This window comes from Sorex fumeus, unplaced genomic scaffold (assembly GCF_029834395.1).
Source record: "Sorex fumeus unplaced genomic scaffold, SorFum_2.1 ptg000149l, whole genome shotgun sequence".
Classification (NCBI taxonomy): Eukaryota; Metazoa; Chordata; class Mammalia; order Eulipotyphla; family Soricidae; genus Sorex; species Sorex fumeus.
The window spans coordinates 1,692,956-1,714,508 of record NW_026606206.1 but is presented as its reverse complement, the minus strand read 5'-3'; the positions used below and the strand labels follow the sequence as shown (position 1 = coordinate 1,714,508).

The window sequence follows — 21,553 nt, the reverse complement described above, 5'->3', positions numbered from 1 at the left end:
GGTGGTTCAAGTGTTGGGTCAATGGTGCAGCACTTTTGGGTGTCATAAGTCATATTAGGGTCAAATATAGGAAAAGAGTGAAAAAAAATGACTTCATGTTGAAAAAATGTGGCTTTATTTATTTACTTACTAATTTGAGTTTTTGTATCACACCCAGTGGTGCTCAGGGACTACTCCTGACTCTATGCTCAGGAGTGACCTCTAGTGGTACTTAGGCAATCGTATGTGATGTCCGAGATTCTACAGCAATCTGTTGAATTCAAGGCAAGAGCCTCACCTTCTCTGCTCTCTCTGGCCCCATGAGAAATTTCAGGAGAAAGTTGTAAATGTCAAAATCTCATGCATAAAGGAATATATGAAACTTGACAACTGGTAACTAAGACACTTGATTTAAAGCAATAACAGAGGTTCCCATGGGGGTTACCATGGTGGAAGGTGTGGGGTTGAAATCCTATCATGATCAATATTGTAAATCACATGTTAAATGCTTTTTGAAAAAAATTTTAAATGAACCTAAATAAACATGCACACTATCATTAAATTTCTGCGACCCCCCCAAACCCAGGGGACTAACAGTGTCTCACTTACCATGAACATGGATTCCATTTGGTTGGAAAGAAGAATTTGTTTCTGGCTGGTAAGATTTCAGGTGGGATCCTGAGGGCTGCTGCGTATGGGGCGGCTGTGTTCTTTGCATGATTGAAGGAGCAGGAACTCTCCGGGGGCTGATGTGGTGAGGAGATGGAGCAGAAGGTGCAAACCTGGGAAAACAATTATAAAAGGAAACATGAGAGACAAGAAAGAACAGGAACAAAGACAAACTATTCAAAGTCAAATTCTAATTACCATTTTGGCGACAGAAGAGCATGACAAAAAGCCTGTTAAAAAACTTCATGACTTTTCACGCCCGTTTTTTAACCCCTGACTTCCCAACTGCAATGTTGATGGGATCAATAAGGGCCTGGATTCTTCGAACTTTTAAAAAATGTATGCCAAATACTCTGTGTTCAGTGAGATTTAAAGCACCTCTTTGCCCCACCATTCTTTTTTCTGCTAATTTTTAAATCCATTTGCATTTAAGGAATAATTTGACTCTTATGTTGTGACTCAGTAACTTCAGCTCATAAACATTTTGTTCTGAAAGACAAAAAGATGTTGGAAAGACATCTGAGGTTTGAGATATGGATAAGTCTTTATTGCAGCACTGGAGTACCGTCCTCCTGTTGTCATTGATTTGCTCGAGCGGGCACCAGTAATGTCTCTCTTGTGAGACTTGTTACTGATTTTGGCACGTCGAAAACGCCACAGGGAGCTTGCCAGGATCTGCCTTACTATAAACGTTAAATCCATTACTATTCTCTTTAAATCCTTTTCTCTTTCTCATTTTCTTTTGCCAAGAATAAATTATCATAAATCTCAAAGGTCAGATGTGGTTTGAAATCCAGAATCAAGAGATCTGTGTGGGTTCGGTGTTTGACAAGGAACATTTGCCCTGGGTGTAAGTGAGACACAAAGGGAGAAAATTTTTTGCTGTCACATGTGCCATTATAATAAGAACAGTAGCTGCATCTGATGGGGTGCACGTATGAGCATTTAAACAAGATGTTACTATCAACTAACCTAAGCTATAAAATGGACAACTATCACTGATATTATACACGTAAATAAGAATTGGCAAGAAATGACTTTCACTTGAGAGACAGTCTGATTTCGGTGACTAATTTATAATTTATAGATTGTGGTTGCACAGTATTATATTTTGACATCTGTAAACACTGCTTCATGTCTGCCACCAAAAATTGTTTTCACTTATCAAGTTATAGTTCATCCCCTTGGCTTATCCGACCCACCCTCAAATTCCCATCCTCCTTGGAAACCTCAAATATGCCTGAGTTTGTGCATTTTTTGGTTAATTTGCTGTATGTTTTCAAACGTATACATATGAATGAAATAAGTTTTTTGTCTGACTTTGGCTTAATTTCACGAGGTTTAATCCTCTAAAGTATCAATGGATCAAGGAACACTACGAAGCTGTTAGGAAAGATGAAGCTATGAAATTTGCTTATAAGTGGATGAACATGGAGAGTATCACGCTAAGTGAAATGAGTCAGAAAGAGAGGGACAGACAGAATGACCACACTCATTTGTAGAATATAAAACATCATAATAGGAGACTAACACCCAAGGACAGTAGCGACAAGGGCCAGGAAGACTGTTCCAGGAAGACTGTCGGAAGCCTGCCTCATGAACTGGGGAAGAAGGCAGTTGGGATAGAGAGGGGATCACTAAGTCAATGATGGTTGGAGGGATTGCTCAGGATGGGAGATATGTATTGAAAGTAGATAAAGAACCAAACATGGTGGCCTCTCAGTATCTCTATTGCAAACCATAATGCCCCAAGTTAGAGAGTAAGAAGGAAATTATCTGCCATAGAGGTAGGGATTGGGGTGGGGGAGGGGGGAAAGGAGGGATACTGCGGTTATTGGTGGGGGAAAATGTGCACTGGTGGAGGGATGGGTTTCGATCATTGTACGACTGAAACTCAATCATGAAAACTTTGTAGCTGTACCCCACGGTGATTCTACTTAAAAAAAAAAAGAATCAATGTGTCAGCAAAACTTGATATTGAAAGCCTATCTCATGCCATATACAAATGTTAATCAAAAATGAATTAAAGACCCTAATAATACACTAAAATCTGTAAAATACATCGAAGGAAAAACAGATGAGCGTTCCAGTATATCAACCTCAGAGGTATCGTCAATGATCCAATTTGAAAAGCGAAGGAAACAGAAGTAAAAATAAACAAATTGGACTACATCAAAATAAAATGTTTTTTTTTTGGCCTGGTAAAAGAAACACAGGTAATATCCAAAGGATATGAAAGCTGTATTCATAATAATATCCACTGCAGCACTACCTACGGTAGATAAATTATGTAAACAACCCAAATGTCCACCAACAAATAAGTGGGTAAAGAAATCGTAGAATACTGGAAGGGAGGAACATGATGCCCTCCATAGCCATGCCACCAGACTCTGGGCCAGGTTGTTTCACTCAGTGCTTCCCAGATGGGGGCAGGTGAGAACCCTCCCCGCCCCAAGGGACCCAGGCTGGCAGCTGAAAACCTTCAGAACCCAACCACTGCCATGCTCAAGGCTGTTTCCCACATAGTTGGACCAAGCTTCAAGTATGAGTGAAAGTATTCCTGTACCATGTGGCCGCAAATGCGACACATCATAAGACAGTTTTCCATAATCAGACAATACAAAATTTATTATTTCGGTTGTGCTTTGGAACATGACTTGGGGCTTGGAATGGAAACATCCCAAATTTGGTGGTGGGCCAGTATAATGGTGGTGGGATTGGTGTTTGAATAATAACTGTAATCAAATATTGTGAACCACGGTATAAAATAAGAAAAAAGAAGTTGTGGAATCTACTCAGCTGAAGAAGTCCTGAAATATTGACCTTGCTGCTGATGGATAGAGTTAGAGGCTGTCACATTAAGTAAAATAAAAGAGAAAGATAAATACTGTAGGATCTTATATGGACCACACAAAGAAACAAAGTAAGAGAATAGATCATCTCATTTGCCTGAGTGGATAAGAAATTAAAACCAATTACAAATTACAACAAATCCTTAAACTTTTATTACAAAACCCCGAGTTTACCAAGTAGCAGTGGAAGGGGGCTTGACTGTCAGGGAGGTGAGGAGAAAGAAGGGACAGAATAGAAGTGACATCAAGACAGTGGCAGGTCAACTGGTGGTGGCCTCAGGTGCAGCCTGGTATGCTAAAAGTATAAACATTAACAACATTGTTACCATGTTACCTCACTCTCAATGAAAAATAACCAATGTTTAAAAATATTCTCTGAGTGGGTGGGGATTGGTAGAAAGAACTAGAATAAACATAACCACTTCCTAAGGTCATGAGTACGGTATCACTGCACTGATCAGTTAGGCCCATACTGACAGACTATGAATTCTTCTAACACCCAATACTCCTCCCTTAACTGAGAAAATGAAAAATAATTTTCGGTACTCATGACCATGTAGTATGCTAATGAAAGTTCAATCAAGTTCTAACCTTACAGAAGCAAACTATAGAAAAAATCCGCACTGTCCTCCCGTTGTTCATTGATTTGCTCGAGTGGACACCAGTAACGTCTCCATTGTGAGACTTATTGTTACTGTTTTTGGCATATCGAATACAACAGGAGGAGCCAGGCTCTTCCGTGCGGGTCAGATACTCTCGGTAGCTTGCCAGGCTCTCCCAGAGGGACGGAGGAATAGAACCCAGGTCACCCGCGTGCAAGGCAAACACCTTACCCGCTGTGGTATCGCTCCAGCCTATAGAAAAAAAGTAGTTTTTGTTTTTATCAAACTATGTCCTTGCTTGAATGTTACGCAGATTTCTCCACCATGGATGAAAATACAAGAATAAATGGTGACAAGAATAAATGTGACAAATGGTGGCATTTCATTTTTTTAATAGCTGAGCACCATTCGTTGTGTATATGGCAGAAATCTGTATTCTATGAAGGATGGATCGACATGTAGACTATTCACATAATTTGGCCACTATAAATAATACGGCAATGCACATCAGGATTCATATATAGTTCACTTGATCACTTGACATCCCGTTACTCATCGATTTGCTTGAGCAGGCGCCAGTAATGTCTCCATTTGTCCCTGTCGCGTGCTAGTGTAGCCCGATGGCGTTTGCTCACTCCAGAAACATGAAGATCCTCAAACCAATCGTTCAGGGTCTTGACGAAGAAGTCTGACCATCTCATAGGTGGACGGCCATGTGATCTTTTGACGTCCTGTGGAATCCAGTCGGTAATGGCTCTAGTCCAGTGGCCGTCTCCAAATCGCACTATGTGTCCAGTCCATCTGATTTTTGACGCCTTGGCGAACGAGACAGCGTCCCTGATTCTCGATCATCAATGGAGGTCGGAACTCCAGATTCCTTCTCTCACTTTTGTGAAGCGTGATATTCCAAGCATAGCTCTTTCAATTCTTCTTTGGGAGACCTGAATAGCGTTCTCATCCTGTTTTTGTAGGACCCAGGTCTCTGAGGCATATGTTAATGCGGGAAGAACAGTGGAATCGAAGAGATGTGCCCGGAGCTGGAGGTTCTTCGTCCTCTTAGCTACCGAGAATATCCCGCCCGCACGGCAGAGCCTGGCAAGCTATCCCTGGCATATTCGATATGCCAAACCAGTAAATACAATGGGTCTCATATATAGTTGTTAATTAATTTGTTCATGTTCTTTGGATAGAAACATGGAACTAGGAGAGCAAGGTTACAAGATATTTCTATTCTTTATTGTTTTGAGGCATCTTCTTATTATTTTCCATTGTGGCTGCAACAATTTATAGTTACACTAACACTGTACAAAGGAGTTCCCTTTTTTTTTTACACATCCCTGCAAACACCTGATTTTTCTGATCAACTGTCATCCATTGAAACAGGTGGGGTGATAGTTCACTCTGAGTTTGATTTCTATTTCTCTAAAAATAAATGATGGTGATGATCCCTTCATGTGCCAATTGGTCATAAACATCTATACAGATTTTCAACCTATTCTTTAATTAGGTTATTTGTTTTTCACTGTTGAGATGCAGGAGTTTTTAATATTCTTTGGCTACTAACCTCTTGTCAAGTGTATGATTTGTAAGTACCTTCTCCCACGCAGTAGTAGAATGCCTCTTCATGTAATGTGATTTGTGAAACTCTGTGGTGTGTGTGTGTGGGGGGGGGGGGGGGTTTGTGAGAGAGAGAGAGAGAGAGAAAGAGAGAGAAATAATTTTACTTAGGATGAGAAGAGGAGGAAGAGGAGAAGGAACAGGAGAACAGGAGAGAGGGAGCGAGCATAAGTCCTATATATTAGGGAAATCACTCATCCCAGTGCCATCATGAGCTGCATGTGGTCCAATACAGAACAGAGGGTGCCACACATTTTCATTTCATTGATGTGGTAATTGTGATAACTTTTTTTATTCCTTAAGTTTTTATTTAGGACCTCTAAGTTTTTCTCTGTTTCACTAAAAATATCTGTTGATTCTATTTATCAACTTAAAGAAACAGCTGTTGGTTTCACTGATATCTTCTTTTGTCTTTTTAGTTTCTATTTCATTTATTTACATTATAGTTTTTATAATTTCCTTTCTTCTACAGAAGTCGAGTTTAGGTTTATTTATTTATTTTTTAGTTTCTCTGGAAGCAAGATTAGGGGTGTTCTTATTTTCTGAGGTCAGCCTATATTGTTATACATTTTCCTATTAGTAGCGCTTTTGCTATTTTCATCTGTTCTGGCTGTTGTATTTTCACTTTCTTTTTCTTAAGATATTTAAAAAGAACTGCTTGTTGACCCAATTCAATAGGGGAAGATTATTGGAAATTGCAAGTTTCAGTGAAATGATGCATTACAACAACAGTCCTCAAATAATGTTGTTTCATTCAACTTGCCTCATATGAGAAAAATAAGAACAGAGCAGATCTTGAATAAAATGAGATTATCTGAGGACCTCTTGTTTTTCAGCAGTATGTTGTTTAATCTCAAAGAATTTTTCATTTTTTCCAAAGCTTTCTTCTTGTGACGGATTTATATTGCATACCATTGTGGTTAGAAAAGATGGTATGATTTCAATATTCTTGAATTTATTAAGGCTCTTTTGTGACTTAATATATGTTATATACTAGAGAATCGGTAAGGTGTATCCTATAGAAGTTGGCAAACTGTTACTTTTGTATCTTATGGCAAAGGTAGATATCTGGTAGTATGTCAATTAAGGTCAATGTTTCTTTATTGTTTTTATGTCTAGATAATCGAACAGCGATGTAAATAGGATAAAAATATTTTCTACTCTTACTATATAGTAATTTTTCCCTTGTGGGTTTTTTTTAATACTTTATGTATACTGGTGTTTCTATTCTGGGTGAGTGGCATTAACTGTTACCGTTTCTTTTTGAATTGATCACTTTTTCAAACATATGAACTCCATATTTTTCTTTGATTACACTCTGTGTCTTGTAGTCATTCTGTCTGAATGATTATTGTGCTGTCTTTACATTTCTGCCTGCATGGAGCAGCCCTTCCCCACCTCTCACTCTCTCTCCGCGTGTGTCCCTTACATCTTAGAGTCACATTACACCTCGGTATTGGTTTTGATTTCTTATCCACTCAGGCAAATTCACTGAACAACTTAGTTCAATAATAATTAAATTTACAATGTGCTTATTGCCATCTTGTTATTTGTGCTTTGACTATTTGTACTTCTCCACTCTTTGTCAGTTTTTAATTTAATAAATCTACTTATTGTTATGGGCTGGAGTGATAGCACAGTGGGTAGGGCGTTTGCCTTGCATGCGGCCAAACTGGCCGACCTGGCTGACCTGAGTTCGATTCCTCCACCCCTCTCAGAAAGCCCGGCAAGCTACTGAGAGTATCTCACCCACAAGGCAAAGCCTGGCAAGCTCCCCGTGACATTTTCGATATGCCAAAAACAGTAACAACAAGTCTCACAATGGTTAATGGTGCCCGCTCGAGCAAATCGATGAACAACGGGAGGACAGTGACAGTGACTGTTATATTTGCTTTTAGTCCACATTTCCTTTTTTTGTGTATCAATTAAAGATTTGTTTTTATTTTAACTTTTGGCCACACTTGTTGGTGTTTGGGGTATTCTCAGAATGGTGTTTGGGCGACCACGCAGTGTCAAGGATCAAACCTGGAGCTCTGGCATTTTTGCAAAGCATGTGCTCCAGCCCTTTTAACTATCTCCAGGGCCCCTAGATTTCTGTTTTAAAATTACTATGAGGTTCACATACAATATTCTATGAATTATTTTATTTTGATTGGTAACAGATGGGCACAGTATAGCAGCACTGCAAATAAATAACAATAATATTAATGTTATTATAAACTATGATGTTTTAATAAAAACATAGTTGGAAGAAAAATAAATTGATAGTAAGTGAAGTCTTTTGAGGGGACCACACCTGGCTTAACTTCTACCTCTGTGTTCAGGGATCACACCTGGACTTGGGATCAAATCAAGGTTGGCTGACTACAGAGCAAGCGCCTTACCCCTGTACTATCTTTCTGACCCAAAAGTGACATTTTGAGTTCATTTAGTGATCTATTATTTTCCTCCTCCTAGGTTTTGTTTCTGATGTCCTATTTCATCCCTCTTTTTTATATATTTTTAATTGATTATTATAGCTTTTATTCAAACTGTTACTTGTATCTCTTAACTTTCACATCAAATTTATATTTTATTTCCTACTTAGGCTGAAATTTTATCTTGTCAATGAGATTTTCTTCTTTCCTGTTATTTCTTGTTTATCGTAAACGTCCCTTTAATACTTCTTGTATAGATATTTTAGTTGTGATAAACTTTGGAACATTTTGTTTATCTGAAAAGTTCTTTCTCTTTCAATTGTCAATGATAACCTTGCCAGGTAAAGTATTCTTGAATTTTTCTCCCCCTTGGAGTAGTATAAATATCTCACACTATTCCCTCTAGGGCTTCAATGTTTCTATTGAGAGGTTCACTGATAGTCTTATGGGAGTTCCTTTATTTGAAACCAGATGTTTTTTTCTGTAGCGTCTTTTACCATTTTGTTCTTATCTTTAAAGTTTTCATTTTAACTATGTCTTCGTGTTGGTCTCTTCGGGTTCATCTTCTTTGGAGCTGTTTAAACTTCCCGTATTCATATGTCTTTCTAGTCCTCTCCCACATTAAGGGATGTTACCCATTATTTCTTCAAATAAGTCTCCTGACCCTCTCACACCTCTCCTACTACCAGCAGAGTGAAAATGTGATGTTTCTCAATGTTGTCTCATAAATCACTTGAGCTGTACCTTAAACAAACATTATTTCTTTTCTTTTCGAAACTCTGATTCTTTCCCACTGTTCTAAATTTTAGATTGCTGAATCTATCAGCTGCATCATTTCGGCTGTGGTTGAACTTCTCTATCTATTACGTTTTTAATTCCAGGCCTATCAGTTGACATTTTTTCATGTGTTCTTTATCTTCACTGTAGTTTTTATTTCATCAACCATTCTCCCAAATTCTATGAGCATCCTCATAATCACCAGTTTGAAATCTACATCATCTATAGTGCTCTCCCTCCAAACTTTATTTTGTTTTTTTATTTCATTTCTATTTCTCTTCTCATCATTTTATTTGACTACGCTTATTTGTACTTGTATAGATAAACAGTTAATCTCTCTCAGTCTTAAGCAATTGGCCTTGTTATGGGAATGAACTGTATTCATTTAACATGCTAGTTTGGGGCTGTTTCTCATATTTTTGTGAATATCTAACCAGTTTGTATTTTTTTGATAGGTACCAGATGTTAAGAGTGTCAAGAGCTGCTTTTATAGTTGTGCTAGATCCTTCATGTTCACAAACATAGTCCTCCCTAGGTCATGTATGAGTGGCATCCCGTGTCATCCTGTGTGTGCTTCCCAGGTCCAGAAGACATTAGCCAGAGTCACTAGGGCTGTAGTGGCTGACCTGGCCTGGTATGTTGGCAAGTTCAAAATAATTTTACACTTCTGCTCTGGTTTCCACCAATGCTAGATGGACAAATGGAGAACTCAGAGACAGCACTTTGCCAATTTTTTCATCCCTGAAGAAATGGCGTCATTTCCTGCCCTACTGCCGAAAGCTATACATTTGGCAGATAGAAAGCTTTTACACACAGTCATGAACCCCCAAAGTGCTATTTTTTTGCTAATGGGTCCTACAGTAAATGGGTCTGCTGTCAGGTCTTTAAAAGCAGAATCTTGGAGGCAGACCAATAGTACAGGGCTTAAGGAACTTGCCTTGATGCTGCCGCTCCAGTTCCATCCCCAATACCACACAGTCTGTCAAGCACCACCAGGAGTGAAACCTGAGCACAGAGCCAGGAGTAGCCTGAACATTGATAAGTGTGGCCCCAAAGTCCCACCCCAATATAACTAAAGCAACATCTTTGTTACGCACATACTCCTTAAGGCATTCCTTTGTTTTATATAATGAGATGTTTGGGGAATTTGTTTTGCTGGTGCCAAGTCCTGCGGGGTAAGTGCACTTGATGTAGGGTATAAACTCTTCCCTCCTCAAGGAGAGGCTCTGTGCTTGTGAAATTCCACCTCAGTCTAGGTTGCTGAATCAGGAGTGGTCATTGCCATGGCACAATGGGAAGTTTTTCTTACCCTGCTAAATGGAAGGCTTTTCACTTTTTTTGTTTTGGAGGTGCTATTTTACTAGTTCTAAGTGGACTGCTTCAAATAGAGTCCTTGATAAATGTGTCTGTGGGAGCAGCTGAATTCAGCAATTTTAATTTTGCTCTGTCACCTGGGAATCAAAAACAGACTGGTCACAAGGAAAATGCCCCACCCACTGTACCACTCAGATGCCTCAAATTATTCTTATCTAATCCTGGTTGAACTTTCTTGGGTACCATATATTGCATAATATGTTAATGATGTTAGGCAAAGAAAAAAATATGGTTCTTGCATTGTTTATCTCAGAGACCCAGAGGAATAAATTAACACTTATTTAAGCCATACTGAATATAGTTTTTGTTTTTTGTTAACGCAGACTGAAGTTTTCTTCATGTTACTCACCTAAATGGGATTATATGGTTTCAGGATAATAGAATTTCAAATTATAGTATGTCACCCCATGAAAAGCATTCACAAAATTTAGATATAAACTATTGTTAAGTAAAATAAATGTGCATATCAAATAGCCTTTAAAAAATAATCAGTAGCAAAAATTTAAATTTCCTTACATAGAAAAAAAGATGAAAAGCAACAAAAATATAATCTTGAATATGGACAATTTTTAGGAACAAGGAAATAATTAAGAATTCAGAACTAAGACTTCACTGTAATAAATGTTCAAATGTGGTATTTTTCAAACACAGGAAAAGAATCAATGTGTTACTGCCTAAAAACACTACATTTAAATCTTTCTCAAGCTCTTTATCAACTAAATTTAATTTTTTTTTATCAATTTGGCTTCTCGTTAATCAGCTCCTTGGAGAGTAGAAATAGCAAGTTTAAAGGAGTGAGGAACAAGAGAGGAGTAAAAAAAACTAGCAGAGAGTTTTATTGTTGGAGGCAAGGCCTGGGAGCCTCTAAAAACAATCACTGAGAACTCAGAGCAAGAGAGATTCCAGAAGTGTTATTTTAGAAGTCAAAAGGACTTAAGAAACATGAGTAGTTCATGGGCATTTACTGTAGAAGCAAGCGAATAAATAAAAACACATATCACTAAGCAACATTCTCACTAAGGAAAACACAAAACATTATTATGGTTGAAGGTAAGAAGGGGCTCAGAATCCTATGTCCCAGTTTTTTAGTGGCCTTATTTATTTTTAGCCATTTTTTGCTAAATACACACACACAAAAATTTTCATACCTGCAACCCCAAAGAGACATTTTTAAAAAGATAATTTCTTAATCCATACATTAAAAAATTTATGCTAAATAAATTTGAGGCTAAGTATAAATTACAGTGATTTAAAAAAATTTCTCCATGGAATCTCATGCTCTCATTATGGTAAGACAAGTTAAGTTTGATCTAATTCACTCCTGAGTTATAGCAGTGTCCAAGAGCTAGAAAGAGAACTGAACTCTTTCGAGGGTCAACCCTGTCCCTCAGCTGTTGATCTGCAATTGCTGTTTCGCAGATTTTATTCAACATAGCTTACTAGTCTTTGACCTTCTGTACTTCTCTAAAATAATAGAAGATTGCTACGTAAATATGCACACAACACACTAGAATTAAAACAAAACGAAACAAAACAAAACTCTGCTTACAAGAAACAGAACACAAATGCAAACCAGAAAACTGAATCAACTATTTATATTCATTTTGTGGGGGAGTTTACATAACCTTAGCATGAACACTGGTTCATTGGTTTACTTCAACTCCCCATCTACTTTCCGTTAAAAAAAAAAAAAAGCAAACACGTTTTAAAGGGCTTACAAAGATCTAAAAACGTTAAGAAGGTCTTGCAAATATTTACACACCTTAGAAAATATCTACTTATTTGTGGAATTATTTGGTTAGGATATCTTCCCCTTTTTTGACAGTAGTGGGGATCAAATTTAGGCTCATCTGTATGGAAAATATGAGCTCTACTACTGAATCACATCCCAAATCCTGATCATTCCTCTCTGTCCCCTAGTTCCAGGAAATCAATCATCTTTCCTGTAAAGGCAGAATTCAATTGTACTCTATAGTTTCACAAAATAAGGGGTTCTAATCAAGACACATAGGTCCAGTGAGGTTCATGCTATAAAATCTGAAAATGGCAGAACAGGCAGAAGGATGTGGTAGAAGACAAATGGTTTAGAGCTCAGACATCTGGCTAGGACGCTGGTTCTATCCTTTTCTAGCGAGTTAATCTTGAAAGAATTTCTTGACTTAGACCATCCTTAATTTTAAGTGTTAAATAAAGATAACCCCAACTTTTCCTGGAGTTTGGGAAATCTGAGATAGCATATTTATTTTTTAAATTGGAAAGATACTGAGCACTGGTTTAGTGTGTGGTACACTTCTAAACATGTTCACAGTCAGTCACAGTCCTCCCATTGTTCATCGATTTGCTCAAGCAGGCCCAGTAACATCTCCATCATGAGACTTGTTACTGTGTTTGGCATATCGAATACGTCACGGGTAGCTTGCCAGGCTTTGCCGTGCGGGCGAGATACTCTCGGTAGCTTGCCAGGCTCTCCGAGAGGGGCAGAGGAATCGAACTAGGGTCGGCCATGTTGGCCGCTTGTAAGGCGAACGCCCTACCTCTGTGCTATCGCTCCAGCCCTCTAAACATGTTAGATAAAGCAAAACATGGTGTATATTTTGGTGGGTATTATACTTGGAAGAAGGGAAGCTGATAATGAACAAAATTATTTTGCATCAGGTTAGAGAAAATAAGTATTACTGAGGAAAAGAAAGAATAGGAGGTGAGAATTCGGTATGTATTTTGAGGGACATACTGGGAAGTCAGAGATATCAAAGTAATTTAGACAATGAATATCTGACATATTTTAGATGATCAATACATGCTTATTGAATGAATGCTCGATGTATGTTTAAAGTATCTATGTGATTAATAAGTACAGTGTTTGTTACCAAAAGATTGAGGTTTTAGCACTGCATTATAATATCTATGGGGTCATTACAAAAAAAAACCTCAGAAGACATTTTCTCCACTGAATATTGAGATATGAATCAAGTTAGAAGAAAATGAGGCACTCGTTCATTTGGCTACTTTTTCAATTCTATAAGAAAGAGTAGTGGAGAGCTTTGTTTCTTAGGACTGGGTCTCCAGACTATTCTGTTCACAATTTATATAAGTATAGAATTTTCTAACTAAAGCCACTATATATTATCTTATTTAAATGAGGAAAAAGAGACCCTGGGAGGTAAAATTATTTGTCCAAAGCTGTACCATTAGTTCTCCAGATATGACTATCCCAGGAAGACAAAACACTCTGCATTAAGTCTAGTAAAGATTCCAAAGAAGAGTAAAGTGAGTGAAGAATGAGAGAGGAGCTATGAGAGCAGCTGATAGAACGATTTTTTCAGATTCTAATGGGATGAGCATATCAGCAATCTACCAGGTGGTCAAGAAAACAGAAAATGTCTATGTCGCATGATTCTTGGATGAATTTTCTCATTCTGAGCTAGGAGCTCTTTATGCCAAATTTTTAGTTTTATTGTTTGTTTGTTTAACTGGGTAATGCATTGTGGTGAGGGTTCTTTTCTTAGTCTATAAGCTTAAAGTCATTCTCTGACAGCACACAATTTAACTTCAAGTCAAGCACATGTCACAAATATGTCTTGCTTTTTTCATTTATTCTTTGTACACACACTGTTTACCAAGCAATGCAGCAATGAGTGTTTTTAGTACTACTTTAGGGGTTAGCACTAAAAAGAAGTGCCTGCATGATCAACTAGATTAAATGCTGTTTGATAGAGCACTCAGATAATTTACCCCACCCCTCTCTTCCTCAAGGATCACAGACCTTCTAAAGAGGGAAGAATGTATCAGAATATCTGGTTTCATTATATTTACACACAAAATGTTATTGATCTTCTGTCAGGCAGTAGTAATGGATGAAAACTAGTCTATGGTGGATTTAGGGAGATATTTTTTATTCCTCTGAAGAATTGTGGGTTATCATCTGTAGTGGTTTTAAAATTTAGCTGTGGCAACTAATCAATGAAAAATCACTTTAACAGTTGGCCAACTACAGAGAGGGAAATAAGGAATCCTTTTCGCAACCTAGAAAGAAAAGCACAGTTTTAAGGATTTCACATCTGATTTAACATCTTAAAAAAAAAGAACCAAAACCCAATGATAATACCCCACTTTGTATAGCCAGACAGCGCTCCATTTTAGTAGACTTTAGTGGTCTTTATAACGATTTATGAATCACTTCATGAATTCCTGGCTGAATCATCTGGGTGACTATAGTATCTACTTATACTTCCCTTCTGTCTCACAAAAGAGACACTTGGATTCAATTCAATCCAGATTTGTCCCAGAATGAATCACAGCACGTTACTGGGGGAACTGCAAATTGAATTCTGCTTCTGAGACAATCAAGACCAGCTTTCAGTAATGAAGAAACGGCCGCTGAGAAGTATGGGTAATTGCAACACTGTCCATCTGGGCAGGACCAAACCAGGCCAAGAGCTGAATGTCCTTCTGAGGACTCTGTTCCAAACAAGTCAAACTGCTGAGTCCATCCCCTGGAAAGGCTTTATGATCCTTTCTCTTTACAAGAGGCTGGGTCATTTTAACTCCAAATAATTTATCAAGTTAGGTAAGAGTAAGACTCAAAAACAATGGCCAAACTCCCCACAGAGAATGACAAAATGAGGCTGTGAAGTTAGTTGCAAGTGAAAACAGTCACATGGATTTTAAAATAAAACTAAATTATGTATTTCAGTGTGTATTTATAGAAAAGTATTTCCTGAAAATAGAGAGTTAGGTATAAGTCAAGAAAACAAAGTAATCAATGCCCAAGGCAGAAAAGCATAATTTGCCCCTGGTAAATACTGAAATAGGGCCCAGAGAATCACCACATTTCCCCAGTGTGGAACTGAAAAGGGAGGAGGAGAGGACATCCAGGGTATGTTAGAAAAATGAATTATGCAGAACACATTTAACCAAAAGCTGGAGATTTTTGGAATATCTTGACTGCAGAATTGGCCATGACTCAGTTGTTTGTCTATTTCAGAATCTGATGTGATGAGGAGAGAGGGAAGAGAAGTCTGATTCTGCCAAATCCTCCTTACAGAAAGTGCCAACTTAGGAGAAAACTTAACCAGAATGGTCTGAGACTTTTGATGTCAAAACTTCTGCTGTAAATTTTTTTTTCCTGAAATGATATCATTCTGTGGGCAGCTCTGAGTAGGTCAAAGCAAGAGAATTAGCTCATGGTCTTATGGCAAAAGCAAGATTCTTTCTCATGTTCAGAACGGTGTTAGACAGTTTAGTTTGCTTTGCAAACAATGAATTTGGTCAAAAAAGTCAAGACAATAGTGTAATGGGAATGTAGGAGAAGATATAAGAAAAATTTTTGGGTGAACATGAAAAACGGAGATATAGGTAGAATCTAAAAAATAATTTATCCTAGACTTTCTCATGGTTTTAAGCCATGCATTTAATTTAAAAATTATTTATTTTTTGGTTTTCGACTACAAGTAGCGGTGCTCACAGGTTAGTCCAGACTCTGTTTTCAGGGGTCAGTCCTAGTAGTGCTTGGGAAACCGTATGTGGTACCAGAGATTGAACCTAAGGCGAGCACCTTACTTGCTGTACCATCTCTCCAACCCCAAACTGCATATTTTTAAACTTATAACTTTTGCAGACAAAAGATGAATTCTTTGGAAATTTAAATGCTTACTCTTCTCAGTATGGTCAAGTGTCTCTTTGAAAACCACTGACAAATGAGACCACAAGAGTCATTGTAATTAATGCCCCAAAGTAGGGAAAGAGTATGGGGGAAAATTATCTGCCATAAAGGCGAGGGGTTGAGGGGACTGGGGGGAAAACTGGACATTGATGGTGCACTGTGTACACTGGTGGAGGGATGGGTGTTCGATCAATGTATGATTGAAACTCAAACATTAAAGCTTTGTAACTGTATCTCACAGTGATTCAATAAAAAAAAATGAGTCAGTGTAATCCACAGATTTGAAAAGAAACTGGCTGGTTAGAGGTTTAAATACCACATCATGTTTATATGTTCATTTGGAGGATTTATTTTAATTTTCTCTTTTTGTAGAGGTAATCCCAGTGGTGCTTGTGTGATATTCCTGGCTCTGTGCTTGGGAGTCATATATGGGGGTGCTTGGGGAATTACATGGTGCTGGGGCCTGACCCCAAAGCATCTGCTCAGCCTGTTGCACTAACTGTCCTGTCCTGTGTGTTGTTTTTAAATCTGACGATAATCAAGCTACACTATATTCACCACAAAGGAGTTTTCTATAGCATCTCTTCAAGAAAAGATAGATAAGATTCAACATTTGGTTGAAGAAAGAAATTGGAGAAAACCCCAGACATTAACAAATTCACAATTTAGAAGAGCTCTTGGATCTTAAACATGAAAGACCATCAAATCTTTAGCTGTTACTATCATTTCCTATTTCTTAACACATCACCCAACATTACACAAAGTATTTTGTAAAAGCTGAGTGTTGCTTTTGAAGAACTACTGAACAGATTGACCATCAGTTCTTTGGACTTGTTCACAATTCTCTATAAATTACTGTGTTCAGGTAGATGGTGCCTTTGTGAAATTTACACGAACGTCTAAATGGATTTTATATTTTCTCCTAGACTGCAGTTTCTGTTTCTGAGGAGATTAGTTTATTCAGTAGAATAATCACAACTATTTACATGGAAAAAGATGATGAAAACAGAAATATTTTCTTCTTGCAATTAAACAGAAAGGAAAAGAGGGACTCCTTCTGAGAGAAAGAAGCAAAATCAAATCCAAACAACTGTCATGGTTCCTGCTCACCTCAGTGGTCTCCCCAACAATAATAAACAGATAATCTTTCCTTTGCAAAAAGAAACACAGCCTTGTAGCAGCCAATTCCTCCCACTACCCCCACCTCAGAGGGGCAAAGACAAGGTTGATTTCTAGATCGCACTATTAAAACATTAAGCAGAGGCTTTCATCTGAAAGTCTTTTTAGAGGGGGAAAGGCACTTTGTAAAACGTGGATGTCTTAACTCAGGCTAGAAAGGCTTGTAGGCTTTCACTTTGAAAATTCTGGCTCCATCTGATTTATTGTTGCAGAGAAAGCGTATGAAAAGAACACACTGACACATTCAAATAATATAATGGCTTAGTCTGAACTCCAAGTTGTTTCATGCTAACACATTAGAGTAGAGGTTTCAAGAAACAAATTTCATTTTCCCTCAAGCCTTCTTTGTTACTCTCATGACTTGCTTCCCTGATGGAATATCCAAAGAGACTAAAAACAAAAATCATCTTAGGCTACAGATGAGGTAGATTTGTTTGGAATGTGGGAACAAAATTAAGGTGGCTGATTTGGCATTCAGAAGTGAAATAACTTTGTTGGTTTTTAAAAATTATAGTGCCTTTTACTGACACCATAATAATTTGTGATATGTGCCTGTAATTACTCTCAAACGAAGACCCAATACATTCCAATTTTTTTTTTAAATACAAGGGGAAATGTTGTATAAGCAAACAGTTGAGCCACTATTCAAGCTTTTTGCTTGGCAGAGGGTCATGAGTATGCCAACATCAGTGACTCAAAGAAGAATGTGGAGCTGGAAGAGAAAACTGTCACCATCTCAGGCTACTATAATCTTTCTCACAAATCGCAGGGGAATAACACTCATTTTTCTCTCCCTTTCTTTCATAGTCACTAATACACATTTTTATAGCCAGCCTTCTAAGGTAGTTTGGAAGCTTAGCATACTGCTTGTTCCTGAGAATTTCTATTCCAGCCGCTATTTGTAAGCAATTTAACAAACAAAGTAACCTCAGAGACTGGTAGATCAATAGGAAAAATTAAGCAGCATTAAGTAGGAGTGAAGTAGGAGAGAGGGAGTTTAATATGGAGTGGTCAAGAAAGGCCTTTCTCAAGTGATGATATGTAAGGAGGTACCGGAAATGTAGGCATAAGTGATGTCAAGTTCTGTGAATGCACCTTTTAGGTTTCAGGAACACCAAGTGCAAAGACCCTGAGAGAAGATGAGCTAGTGTTTTCCAGAAATATGAAGCTTACTAAGCAGGAGGAGTAGTGGTAGATTGTTAGATAACACTGGTCATTGCCACTCCCGCAGGGAGCTTAAGGTTTATTCATTCCTGTTGGAGTATAAGGATCTTAGGTTTATCAGGTTGCACCCATCACAGTGCTCCCGAGTCATTACCATTACTTTGTTTATCTGTAACTACTTCTTTGTGCTCCCTTCCCCAATGATTTTGTAAGGTCGGATCCTTCTAGGACACTGAACTTGTATTGTAAGTTTATATTGCCTTTCTCCTCTCCTTATGTCTTTTGAATAGTTTAGTGCAATGTCCTTTTTGTATAGATACAGGAAGACCGTTAATATTATGCTTTCTAACTTAGGATTTAATTGGCTTTGAATATTATTCACTTCCGGGCATCTGCTTTCTCAACTTAAGCCCCAGTTGCCCTCACTTCCTAGCACCCCATGGGCAGGGTCCCGACGTGGGACTAGATGGAACCAGGGCAAGCTGGTAAGTTATGTGCTACCCTGGCATTGCAATGGGCCAGGCCAACATGTCACGATTCTTAACTATAGGTTAAGAGTGTGATCATAGGCAAATCCTGTCATGATCCAAAAGTAACGAGACTGGCACCCTGCTAAGAATAGGAAAGATATCTGGCCTGAGCACTGCAGTCTGAGATCGAGATGGCCTGAGGAGAGCAATTCTAAAAGCTTAAAGTATTTCTGTGTCCATACAAAACGATTTATATTATGTATGCTTATATGTTTGTTGGACAAGGAGAAGAGAAACACACCCAGAGGATTCTATTCTAGGGTGGGTTGATCTGCTAAATGAGAATCTGTTCTAGAAGCAGCTTTCTCCTGTGTCCTGACTAGCTTGGATGAGACTGAACAATCCTCCCCTTCAAACTGCCTTCAGTAAATAATTTCAGTATATTATAAAAGGCAGTTTCCATTTTCTCTCTGTAATCTCAGGTGCTAGCCAGGCCTGATCTTTGGGATGCAGATTCCTGGCTCTAGGCAGGCTAGTCTTTGGGATGCAAAGCTCAGATACTTGTCTTTGGGATGTAGATTCCAAGCTCTAGCAGACTAGTCTTTGGGATGCAAATCCAAATGCTTACAGCTTGTGAAAGTGAAAGGTTTCAGTCTTGGTTTTGTATCTTCTTTCCGGAGGCCAAGATTAGTGGCCTGCAGGATATAAAGAAACAACGTATGTTTTGCTGCCTCAATGTTCTTTCTGTAACTCCTTTTGATGACATCACTGTATTGCGCCCTTTAGAGGTACCATGATCTATACAAGGGAGATTTCAGGGCTCTCTGGGGGAACACGTGCCTGAGAGAACAGAGGTGATATGCTGAGAGAACTGAAGAGACAGGTCTGGGAGAATGGGGACAGAAGCTGAGAGAACAGGGAGCACGTGCTTGAGAGATCCTGGGGCCTCCATGACATACATCTCTTCCATGTAATAAACTGCTGCTAAGACCAACCAGCCTGGCCCTCGTTTCCTTCCTTCGCCTGACCATCGCCATCGACCTCCCTGAAGTGGGGAAACGGCCTGAGACTACCGAACACTGGCGTTCCCTTCGTTTTGTGTGTTTACACAGACTCCTACAACAGAGCAACTGAGGCACAACTAACAATTCTATATTGCTTTTCTCTTTCCTTTATGTCATATTTATGGTTTATTTATCAACATCCTTTTTGTATAGACACAGGAAAACAAGTGATGCTATGTTATGTAACATGGGAGCTAATTGACTCCAAAATAATACTTACTCCTGGGCATCTATATTTACTTGACTTAAAGCCTCAGTTGCCCTTAGTTCCTAGCACTCCAAGAGCAGAGTCCCGACGAGGGACTGATGGGCCCAGGGCAAGCTGTGAGCTACCCTGACATTGAAATGAGCCAGGCCAAGTGCCATAGTACTTAATTATAAGTTAAGAGCATGGCCATGGACTAACTCTGTCGTGACCCAAAAGAGGTGACTGAATAAGGACCCTGCTGGGGTTAGAAAGACTAACCTGGCCTGAGGACGGTGGTCTGGAATATATAGTGAGATGTCCCCAGTAAGAACCAAACTTTAAGCTTGATAGATCTCTTACAGTGCTCATACAAAATTACACTGCTAAAAATATTAGGAGTAAATTTACTATGACTATTTAAGGGGACTACTGGTTGAGGAAAGAAGACAGCAACACACCCTGGATTGAATCCCGCCCTTGAGCAGATCTCCTGGTAATCTGGAGTAATCTCCTTAGAAACATTTTGTCCTTGAGGAGGAGTGGACTTTAACTCTCTTTGTTGATTTGTTAATGCTCAACCCCACCTTTGTATCCCCACCCTACACGCTTTCTAAATTTCTACAGCATGATTTCTATGCTGTAAGGGGCTGAGAAGGTTACAAGGTTATGATGTAGGCAGGTAGATAGGGAAAGGCCCTTTGCAATGAAACAAAGTTGCATGGAAGAAGAATTCTAGGAATGACCCACCTTGTGGACACAGAAAACAAAGGCCCGATAAGACCATCCGCAGACCCTCAGGATATAGGCCTCCCCATGAAATTCCTCTTTTTGGACCTCCCTGGTAACCTCCTTGGCAACGGGCTTTTTCCTGGGAAGAGGCCCCATGTGGGGGCAGGTTGGAGAAACCCTATAAAGGCCACCTCGAACAAAGGAAGGGCGCGCAGATGCTGCCTGAGCCCATGTGCTGAGAGACAGACAGGAAAACGCACAACGGCATACACAGAAGTAGAGCACAGAGGAAGAAGAGAGAAAGAGAGCACAAAATTGAAGAGAAGATGAGGAGGTAAACTGAGACTTTGGAGACTTGAGGTCCACGAGGAGAACAGGATGACGGAACTCTGATGACTGAGACTACGGCTGTTAACAACGACTACGACTGCACCATAAATGGAGAGATTAGACGACACCAGGGAGTCTGCCTGTCACCCAACCATTGCCCATCATCCGGGTTCCAGGGGATGCCGCTCCCAGTCTGCCAAAAGCTGCCTCCTTGTCCTGTCTGTGCCCGGCATGCGCAGGGGCCTGCCTTCGCAACAGCCCACCGTTCTTATTTCTTATGGATTGTTTCTTGTATTGCATGTTGAGTTGAGTGTGAAATTCATCTCAGAGCAGATGAATTTGACAAAGGCCAGATCAGAGATGGTCACTTAATTTCTAAAAGGAATTTGTCATTCCAAGCAGGGTGCTGGGAGTGACATGTACAGGAAACAGAGATTAATTTGCTATATCTTAAGCAAGCATTTGCCTTTTATCTAGTTTT

At 39.0% G+C, this 21,553-nt stretch overlaps 1 protein-coding gene across 4 annotated transcripts in view; it reads right to left on the bottom strand.

Annotated features, from left to right (window-relative positions):
- Positions 1–21,553, bottom strand: part of GLIS3 (GLIS family zinc finger 3) — a 544,874-nt gene that overhangs the window by 36,173 nt on the left and 487,148 nt on the right. For all 4 annotated transcript variants that reach the window (XM_056106925.1, XM_056106923.1, XM_056106922.1 and 1 more), the window contains one exon: positions 589–761. In XM_056106925.1, the coding sequence (XP_055962900.1) occupies positions 589–761 (173 nt within the window). The remainder of the gene's footprint in view (positions 1–588; positions 762–21,553) is intronic.